The sequence below is a fragment of the Halyomorpha halys genome, unplaced genomic scaffold (assembly GCF_000696795.3).
Source record: "Halyomorpha halys isolate HHAL.00 unplaced genomic scaffold, Hhal_1.1 Scaffold798.1, whole genome shotgun sequence".
Taxonomy (NCBI): domain Eukaryota; kingdom Metazoa; phylum Arthropoda; class Insecta; order Hemiptera; family Pentatomidae; genus Halyomorpha; species Halyomorpha halys.
The window spans coordinates 82,858-93,903 of NW_027107612.1; the positions used below are offsets into that span (position 1 = coordinate 82,858).

The 11,046-nt window shown below is 34.2% G+C and overlaps 2 protein-coding genes and 1 non-coding gene across 3 annotated transcripts; 1 reads left to right on the forward strand and 2 right to left on the reverse strand.

The window, feature by feature from the left end:
- Positions 1-751: 751 nt before the first annotated feature.
- On the reverse strand, positions 752-3,143 carry LOC106686220 (uncharacterized). The gene is made up of 2 exons (XR_010843037.1): positions 3,101-3,143; positions 752-1,148 (listed from the first exon to the last, which is right to left on the reverse strand). It is a non-coding gene; the product is annotated as an uncharacterized protein (transcript).
- A 3,413-nt stretch (positions 3,144-6,556) lies between these two features.
- Positions 6,557-7,285, forward strand: LOC106686210 (uncharacterized). The gene has a single exon (XM_014429388.1). The coding sequence runs from the start codon at positions 6,557-6,559 to the stop codon at positions 7,283-7,285; it is 729 nt and encodes a 242-aa protein (XP_014284874.1).
- A 1,586-nt stretch (positions 7,286-8,871) lies between these two features.
- Positions 8,872-9,315, reverse strand: LOC136795432 (uncharacterized). Its single transcript, XM_067045992.1, has one exon. It carries the CDS (start codon positions 9,313-9,315, stop codon positions 8,872-8,874), a length of 444 nt encoding a protein of 147 aa, XP_066902093.1.
- Between the last annotated feature and the right edge of the window lie 1,731 nt (positions 9,316-11,046).

Sequence of the window (11,046 nt, forward strand, 5' to 3'; positions counted from 1 at the left end):
TATATATGATTGACCGTATTTTTCAAAATATGTAGGAGGTAGTCAGGTGAGCGGTCAAAAGATAGTTATTAAAAAAAAATAGATTTCTTTCTAAATCTTCCATCAAATAAATAGGACACAAACTGGTGCAGATGGCTCCGGTAAAGTCGATTAGGGGTGTGATCTTCTGTATTTGTGTTTAATGAATTAAGAATATGGTGATCCGAAAATCAAAATTGGTAACTTCATTAAGATTTAATTAAAGATATAATAAATAAAGCATCGTTTTTTATATTTTTTCCATAAAAAGTCCATTTTATCAAAAAAAAAAAAGTGTTGAACAAATGTTGAGCTTAAGATTAGCTACAAAGAAAAAGCCATATTTTATGCGAAAACGCCCCTACAAAGCATAAAATCTTTTAAAATATTTCCGTTCTATTAATTAATATCAACTTTAATTCCAGATTAATAAAGCATAATTTAACTGAATTTGAATTTTTATTTATTTTTTTACTATTTATGTTTTTTTTTCCATTTCTGTAGGTGACGATTAAATATAGATTTTCTTAGTTTCAGCAATTGCATAGTAAACCTCTTAAACTCAATTTTAATATTTATATATATCTTATCTCAGCATCTAAGACCAACTAGAAAGAAAAGTTTGATCTTAAGCTGTCCCTTTGGTAATTGTATCAAACTATAGCTATTCTATTAGTATTAACAATTGGTGTGGAAAAAATATTGGATCAATATATTAACGAAAGACCATAAATAGGGTAAAACCATATTTATTTCAACTATAAAATATTGCTTTATCAACTTTATAAAATATCTCAACAGGAAATATATTTTTCTAGCTAATGTTTCGTTTCCAATATTACAAAATTTGAAATCGAGCCGCGTTTATCATATAGACTTTATTCATTTTTAAGACCACTTCTTCTTAAAACTTAACCTTTCTTCCCACCTCCAGATCCTTTCTTCATGCCACCACTCATTTTGCCTCCTCCTCCAGATCCTCCTTTCATGCCACCACTCATTTTGCCACCTCCAGATCCTCCCATCTTGCCACCTCCGCTGGAGCCACCACCACCCCCCATCTTGCCACCATCTGGATACGGTATTGCCATTGCTATTGCAAACAGCACAGCCACAATAAAGATGAGTACCTTAAATGTTAAATCGAAAATTAAATTTTAGTATATTTTAACCAATAAATGTATATTGTTATTTCCAGATTCTTTTATACTTGGATTCGTAAAACTTTGGAATTAAAATATTTCTACAGTTAACATTGTTTATTTTTATTACCTAGTTTTGCAGAAAAATTGAAACTCAATATTAAAGGTCGTAAGAACCTCGTCACGATTCCCGATCAAGAAACAGAATATAGCCATCATTCTAACATCAGGTTGGTTTGAATTGCCAACTTTCGACTGATGGGTCTCGGGGTCTTAAGGTCAATTTGTGAATATTTTTGTCTATTGGAGTGCCATAAGTTCCGTTTCCCATCTATATCGTTTGCGTTCTGTTCATATAAATATTATGAAGTTAAATAAATACTTGAATACTAAATAATACAGTAATATCTGTACATTAATTTTCATTTTATAATATTTATATAAGTAGTAGTACAATACATGTTGTGCTACTAATTCATGGACCCGGATACGAATCCACTTGTGACAGATAATTATTTATTCTACTATTAGAACCCTCTGGAATTTACTCAGCCTCATAAGGTGGATACTCTTAATTGTGAAAAAATATGGCGGTCGATTTATTTTTTATTTCATATTTTATGTGAATGGACTTAAACAAAATATAAAAGAAAATTATAAAGAGAACATCTTCAAAGTAAAAGTTAGACTTTATCTTTCTTAAGTCTTTCCTAGAAAGTAAAGGGAGGGATACTTCAAGGGCTGAATGCACCTCCCTCCTTGTTCCAGATATCTCTTGTGTATGAAAGGATGGCGAAAAAGATATAAACACAAGGGAATTTAATAAAAGATGTATTTTTCAATAGTTTACCATTGCGGACGACATTATCGTTGCCCACTTACTAAAGATGCTGAGTACATATTAAGAAAGTTAAAATAATAATATAAACAAAAGGGATAGATTATTGAAGTATGGAGGATGGAACTTTCTACCATTGTCCTCCATTAATCATGACGTAGAATTAAATTTGGGTGGCAATTTGAACATTTTAAATACTATGGCTTAATTATATAATTCTGTGGTTCCTGCGATATGGAAAAAGAGAATTTCAGATTGTAAAAAAGGAATATAAATGCTTAATTCAATATAATAAACTAAAACTATAGTTTCTAAAATCAAATTAAGTATACATAAAAGTATAATATTGAATATGGAACAGAAACCACAAAAGAACCGAAATATCTGGCTACAGAAATAAACTTCTGGCGACAAAGAATAGGAATATTGAGAATGAATAAAGAAAGAAATGAAACAATGAGAGAAAAAAAATATCTTGACAGAATTGAGGAAAAACACTAAAAGTGGTATGGACATTTAAAAATAATGTCAGAAGAACTATTATAAGCACTTGTGGAAAATAGTTGGCAAGAAAGGAAGAGTTAAAGAATCTTTAATGGTCACGGCTTTAGAGAGAATTGGACTTTGGACAGGATGAACTTGAGACCATACAGAATTTAGGTTAAGGAATCCATTACTTAGGTGGAAGATTCTATGTATTAAAAAAATTATATACATTTTCGTATATAACGTTATATCGTAAACATTATAGAAGAGAAACGAAACTCATCTTGTGTATTAAGCTATATTCAGAGAAGTGGAAAATCATCAGAGTATTACGAAAATAGTTTTTTTTCTCTAAGCAATCTCCAGTTTTCGGAGGTCACTGTTCCAAATATAAATTCATTACTTGACTTTGACTACCTACTTCACAAGCAAAACCTAAATTTTGTACATAGAAAGAGGATGGACATTTTGGAGCTTAGAAAGAATTATTTGAGTCCCTATGTAGAACTTGCAACTATACTCCAACATTAAGATGTACTATTGTAAGGCTACATAGACCCTGGATTCGTTTACCCAACCAATTAAGGATTAAGTATGATTTACAATCCATACTTACGACTGAAAGTTTCATGTTTTCGACCCACCAGTTGGATTAGATTACTTATTCTTAGGTCAGTGCAGTATATATACTTCTAAGAGCTCTGACGTAGCGGCAGTAATTTTAACCATTCATTAAGAGGGGTTAAACACTGTGGTTAAGAACAAGGTTTTTCTTTGCCTTCATATGCAAACAGATTAAAATAAATCTGAGAAAACACAATTATATATAGATCATAGACAAATAAATCAAGAAAACAGTATTTTGATAATTAAAAACCTTTACCTATTTTTTAATATTTCATGATATAATTGAACAACCCAGAACAGAACCGTTTCTTAAAATTTTACAAAACTATGATTTCTAATTCTACATATTCAGGTTTTTCTTAAATATTTCCTAATTTGGATTTATCACTTTGTGTGTTTATGTTCCTCTATTGATGGTTTAAGTACTGCTTAATATGAGACTCAAAAACAGACAACTATCAAATCTACTGCTCTGCTTCCTCTATTTAGACAGGGAAAGGCGTTTTAATTGTTCTGTAACTATTATTTAACATGTTTATGGAAAATAGTAGAAAAAACTTTTTTTACTTAAATTGAATAATTCCAAGTAAATACACGATAATTCCTCTTAATGGTATTTATTTAGTAATTTAAAATAGCTTTTTAAATTTTTGATTGTCGATATAATATTATAGCTATCTTTTTAAAGCCTGATTTCTGAGATTTTAGATTTAAACTCAATTTTGATTATCCAGATTTGATGTTATACGCAAAATATACAAAAACGTTGTTCTTTAAGAGCACAAACCTATACCCTAAAAAAAATATTTTTGACTATCTATAGATTTCTGGAATTTACGTCTTGAAAAACTTTAAAGACAACAAGTGATTTCCTATTAAATATACTGATGTGACTTAAAAATGTTTATTAACCCCTAATGAGTATTATAAAAAAAATCGCATAGGTGATATCACACACTTTGTTCTAGTTTACATTTGAGTGTTATCACGTAGACTAAATTTCGTTTAATCATCATCATTTTGCTTTGTCCATGACCTTAGATGTGAGGATAACATGAAGATAATTCTGAATAATATAGAATTACCTCGAACCGAATTGAATACCAGAAACATAAAGACTTGGTCTGAACGAGGACACAACACAAAATATAGATTGATTCTTTTCGTCTCACTCGTGCAACAACCACTTCTTCTCTTATGTTTCCTCTTATGGCACTTTCGTGTGTTTTTATAAAAACATTTCTCAGCTTATTAGTGAGTGGAACCTCGGCCCACATTGACTCCCAACTTTTTCGGATTCTGTTCCTTAAAAATGCCTTTATGTTTTTCGGCTCGTAAATTTGGAGTGGTGGAACGTTCATTGTAGCAGCCTCTTTAGCCGCATTATCCGCTGCCTCATTTCCATCAATTTCCGAGTGTCCTGGAGTCCAGAAAGGATAAACTTTTTTAAAGATATTTTAACATGTTTATATAATTGTGAATTTTGTCTATCGTAGATCCGCTTTTACTGAAGTTTGATAGAATCTGGAGTGCTGACATTGAATCTGACCAAATTACTATGTATGAGTATTTGCTTTCCATGGATAAATGAAGTGCTGTTGAAATCGCCTGAAGTTCAGATGTAAATATTTTTGAATATATGGGTAATTTATATCTTTTGAGTGCCCCGTTTATTATTATTGCAAAACCAAAATTTTCATTTTGTTTGGAACCGTCAGTGTATATTATTTCATGATTTGAATATTTTTGTATCTTCTCTAGGAATTGAATTTTATTTTAGTCGTAGTTCTGGCATTTAATAGTTAAATCTACTTTTTAAGACTGGTATTTCTAAGAGGGCAATCTACAGAGAGAATCAGCTTGGTTTGTAGGCATGCCATAAATCTCTCTTATGATTTCTCTCTGTCTTATGCCTAATGGAGCGTTCCGTGAAGGATTAATTTCGTATTTTCTCATGCAACGAGGGTGAAATATATGAGGGTATGGAGGGTTAGTTGGTTGGAGTTTGATTTTGGTAATGTCAATGTTCATGAGTTCCTGCCTCCGAAAAATAAGTGGTAGTGAGGAATCCTCAGCACAGAGACTTTCTATTGGGCACATCCTGAAAGCACCTGTGGCAAGTTTTATTCCGGTATGGTGTACGGAGTCTAAGAGTAGGAGACAGTTTGTTGTAGCTGAAGAACAAACCTCACAGCTGTAGTATATCTTGTGTATGGAACAAGTGGGACAAGAAATTAAAAATGCTTATATTCTGTTAATATTTTTAAACAGTTTTTTATACTTTTTCTTGATCCATACTTTTTTTTTAGGTGTACACTTGTTTAATTATATTATGGTTATAATTTAATTTATCACTGTATAATATAAGTTCATGAGGATAATAAAAATTAAACATCTTATACAAACAAACATACATTTCCTTTGGGTCACACACAAAAACTCAATATATAGATATTAAAACAGTAATTTATTTAAGTACTTGATATAAGATATAAGTGAGCAATCCTTGGTCTTAATTAAAGTAACTCCCCCTCCGATAGAAGTAATTGCAATGACGTCACAGCTTTACCAAATATAAATACAGGATGATTTTTTTTCCAATGGCATGATACATCTATCAGCAACACTAGAAACATGAAGGTTTACGCAGTGAGTATATTTTCGTATAATTTCCAAATATAAATGCCATCTAATCAATAAATTTGCTGATTGATATACGGTCTTGAATTATAAAATTTAGAAGTAAAATCAATGTCTTAAAAACATCAAAATTCTTAAGTTCAACCAATGTTTTATGATTAACATTCTTCCAACACAGGAATATTTTTATATTGATACATATTTTTCTTTTATCATCAGGTTGTTCTAGCTTAAAAATTCCTAAAAATAGGATTTAAAATTTCATTTATTGAGATTTTATAACAGTAAAGTTATCATGTAATGATCATACATTATATAGAAATAAATATAAGAAAGAGAGATTTCAGAGATTTCAATTTTAAATCGTAAAACATGAAATTATTATTTAACAGATTGTATTTTTATAATATTGGTAATACTTGTTTGTAATATCTAAACAAAACTCAACTAAAAGGAGCACAATAATACTGGCTTATAATAATATATAAGAAGTTAGTTTAAAATTATACAGCTCTGCTCGTAATTACATATAAATAACTTTTGTGAAAAAAAAAATTAGTATCTAGCATAAATATACTTCTTTTTTAATTATAAATAGATTATTTTATATTTCAGTTGTGGGAATCCCAATTAAAATTTTTAAATATTAGATTATATTATTTTCGACTTATTCTTCCTTATTAAAAACTCTAATTATTTCGAATTTCAGGTAGCCTTTCTGGTTGGAACTTGCATACTAGCCATAGTTTTGGCATTCCCTGGAGGAGGCATGATGGGAGGAGGTGGCATGATGGGAGGAGGAAAAATGGGCGGCGGTGGCATGATGGGAGGAGGAGGAGGCAAGATGGGGAGAGGTGGCATGATGGGAGGAGGAGGAGGGATGATGGGAGGAGGAAGAGGCAAGATGGGTGGAGGTGGTATGATGGGAGGAGGAGGCATGAATGGAGGAGGCAAGATGGGCGGAGGTGGAATGATGCAAGGAGGTAAGATGGGAGGTGGAGCCATGAATGGAGGAGGCAAGATGGGCGGAGTGGGTGGAGGTGGTATGATGGGAGGAGGAGGCATGAATGGAGGAGGCAAGATGGGCGGAGGTGGAATGATGCAAGGAGGTAAGATGGGAGGTGGAGCCATGAATGGAGGAGGCAAGATGGGCGGAGGTGGAATGATGCAAGGAGGCATGATGGGAGGAGGCATGATGGGAGGAGGCAAGATGGGTGGAGGAGGCATGATGGGAGGAGGCAAGATGAGCAGAGGTGGAATGATGCAAGGAGGTAATATGGGAGGAGTAGGCATGATGGGAGGAGGCAAGATGGGGGGAGGAGGAATGATGGGAGGAGGCAAGATGGGCAGAGGAAGTATGATGCAAGGAGGAATGATGGGAGGAGGCAAGATGGGCGGAGGTGGAATGATGCAAGGAGGTAAGATGGGCGGAGGAGGCATGATGGGAGGAGGCAAGATGGGCGGAGGGGGAAAGATGGGCAGAGGAGGAATGATACCAGGTGCTAAGATGGGTGGAGGAAACATGATGGGTTGAAAAAGTGGTCAATTTAAAGGTAGAAATTTAAAAAAAACCTAGATTTGTAAATTTAAGTGTACTGTATTTATTGAATGTGTTATAAGAACATTTTGTTTTTAATTAAGATAATGAAATAAATTATAAACTATACAACTTTGAGTTATTTATTTCCCAACTAACCATAAATTCATTTTCCATTCTTAAACTAGTTTCTTTAATATAATTTGTATAGTGGCAGGAATAGACTACTTTTAAAAGTATGATATAATTTTAAAGATTTGAAATACATACTACTCTATAGGTATAAACTAATAAGTAAATAAGTATAAACTACTCTAACTCTACTGTAAATATGATTAAACTGAAAAACAACATAAAATATTGACTTTGTCAATCTCCTTATTTATACGTAATTCTCATCTGAATTAGTGCGTATATCGCTTATGACAATTTAATTTACAATTTTATTCTTACAGACAGCCAATAGTTCGAATTATGATAACAATATCAAAGGTTACGATGATGAAGGCGGTTACAAACAATTAATTGGCAAGTGATGTGAAATTCTGTATCTACGAAATGCCAGTTTGATCCACAAAAGTAATTCAAAGGCTAAAATATACTGTTAATTTATAAAACTGTATACAATATATTGTTTAATTTAGGTGCAACAAAAGAAACTCCTGTTTCACATAATAGCGTTTGCAAAGAGAGAGATTACTATTGGAGAAGTTGGTTAGGGGGGGGGGGGAAGTGCGGTCAGCAAAGAACAACGTAAATAAACGTTTCAGGTGTTTATCAGGGCTAAAGAACAAATGAGATAATACCAACATTTAGAGAAACATACAATTCAAAGGAGTAGTACACAAACAATTTGGAATTATAAAAAATATTGAATTGAATCATAAATACTAAAAAATTGATACTTGAATAGTAAAAAATTTTTTTTGATTCATAATCATGGAATTAGATGATGATTGAAAAAAGTGAAAGATAAATATATAATATTATGTATAGGTAAGAAGATATGTATAATATAAGATATGTAAATAGTGTCTAAAAAACTGAAAAAACATATATTGAATCTACAAAGTGAACAATATGACAGAAAATGAAATATAGTGCGTGAGTATAGAGTATATATATATATATATATATATATATATAACTGACGAGCACTTGGACTGAAACTTGAACTATTTAAAAACTTGTCACTCCGTTCTTCTTTCCATAAAAGTTAGAAACACTAACGATAAAACTTTTGTATATAACATGTATACTTATATACATAAAAAAACTTTTACATAGATGAGAAAACTTCAGATCCTATTGATTATTAATTATGGGGAACTTGAGTTGTTCTATGTGGACCGTCCTTCGTTTTTTTGGTTCTTTAATACTCTCTATTGTTACTATATATATTCTCTAATTGCAATCACCCTGAATGGTCCCTCACACCTTTGCGAATTCTTACCCCCGTTAGAGCTCACTCTACGGTAAACCACTGTCCCTATACCAATTTACCCCACAATGTCACGTAAACGCTCGTTATGTCGCGCCACGCGTTTGGCTTTCTCCTTTTCGATTCTCTCCCTCACCTTGTCTCACGTTTTTCTCAGTGGTATCCCATTACCGAAGATTTCCTCTCCGTCGATCACCGTATTTCTATAATTGCGATTGCGCCCTCTAAGTCCGAAAAGAATTCCAAATGGAGCGAATCCCGTAACCGTGTGCACGGAGTGGTTATAGGCTGCTATAGCTCTTATCATAGCCCCGTCTGGTTCCTGGCCCTTATCTAGCTGGTACACCCGCAAGTGATCGCTTAACGTACCGTGGAGCCTCTCTATACTCCCCCTGCTCATAGGGTATCCTGGGGTGTTTAGATGCCACCTTAACTCCAAAGCCTTCATTTCTTCTCTCATGTTGGCGTTATCGAACTCCCGTCCCGCATCAGACGATATCCTTTCCGGTACTCCATAGAACTGGAACCATAAACGCAGAGCTCCCAATACCGCCTCAGCCGATCTTTCTCGAATCTGATGTACCATGGTCACTTTGCTAAAGAGGTCAATCACTGTAACCTACTTGTAGCCCCTCCAGGTGAAAGTGTCGATTTGTAATTCTTCTAACGGTGTTCTCGCAGTCGGTGTCTCCTCTTGTGTAGCCTTGGGTGGGTGTCGGTCGTATTTGGTGCTGAGGGACACCTCACAGTTCCCGATTATCTCCTGAATCGTTTTCCGCATATTTCACCAGACATATTTCCGTCGCAGGGCTTGGTAGGTCTCAGTCAAGCCTCAGTAATTGGTCTTCCCCTGGTGGTATGCCAAGGTGACCTCCCTCTGTTGATCTCCATCCTGAACAGTTTCCACCATCATAAGGAACGAACGAAGTCTCGATCCATTCTGATTTTCTCTAATCTCCAGAGGCGTTTTATCTTCTTCAAAACCACTCCATTCCCAACGTATAGATGGTATGTTCGCCCTGGTTTGGATGCATCTTGGAGCGCTCGGGAGATCTGATCATTCCTGACACCCAGTGCCGACCAAATAGTGGTGATCGAGGTCTTCCCATATTTAGCGAAGTCCATCTTCATGGGTCCGGAAGTTCTTTTCTACCATATTATTTGGTGTGATTTATCGTTCACCACCTCCTCTAGCTCTTCCATCTCCGTTGGTCTTCCCTCAGTGGAGCTTTCGTTCTCGGATGATGGCTCATGGTCGTTCCCCGTCGTGCTTTGCGTTTCTTTTTCCCCTGGCGTCCATTCTCGCAAAAACTGTCTCACCTCTCCTGACGTTTGTGGTTGTTCCTCCTCTATTGCATTTATGGTAATCGCGCGAGATGGCCAGTCAGCGACGACATTTTCTTTTCCTGGTTTGTACTGAATTACGATGTTGTACTGGTTGAGCAGTTCCTTCCATCTGGTGACTCTAGCTGAGAACTCTTTAAGCTTTCCAACCCATTGAAGCGGTCTGTGATCTGTATGTACCCGGAATTACCTCCTGAAAACATAAGGGCGAAAATGTTCTGCCGCCCACACAATACCTAACAGTTCTCTATTGACAATACCTCCATACTAGCGCCTGTCCCTAACCCCGACAAACGTTTACTATCCGAAAGCATTTTTATGAAATTAGAAGCTTCCGCAGTCAATCACAAAACAGACAAACAAAACCTAGACCTAGCCAATTCCCAAATTTAATTTATTAAAGCACCCATAATTTATTTTATTTTATCTATCATTATTAATTTTTGATTTTATTTGAAAAAAAATTTTGTTATTCTAATTAATTTTTATTCATAATTTTTTGACCTATGGGTTCCATAATTTTACATATCACTGGTTTTATATTTTTTTCATTGGTATTTCATATCAACTGTTGTGTCATAACGGTCTTTCTTGACAGTTACGTTTCTAGCGAATCCTTTCTCTGTCCGTAGCCCACTCTGGCGAGCCTTCTAAATCTCAAAAAATAATCAGTTTTAGGTCTACCTTCTACGCCATAACGTGAGTCTCCTTTCTCGCTCTCATATTTCTTACATTATTCTTTTCCCATTTTCCATATTCTACCTTTTTCCTATTGTATATATATATATAAGTTAGCTGTATATATGGCCTGTAAATAATAATATAAAGCTTGTATTAGTAGGATTAAGTATCTTTATGTTTGACAGCAACCTGTCCTTATATATACCAGAAGAGTCTGATAATAAAGTTAGTTATTCAGTAGATGCGTATCGTTACTCTGCCCAAATCTCCCCTATTTTTAAGTCATACTATC

Excerpts from the sequence above, each read along its gene's own strand:
- LOC136795432 (XM_067045992.1), bottom strand. The coding sequence starts at position 9,315 with ATGGTACATCAGATTCGAGAAAGATCGGCTGAGGCGGTATTGGGAGCT.
- LOC106686210 (XM_014429388.1), top strand. The coding sequence starts at position 6,557 with ATGGGCGGCGGTGGCATGATGGGAGGAGGAGGAGGCAAGATGGGGAGA.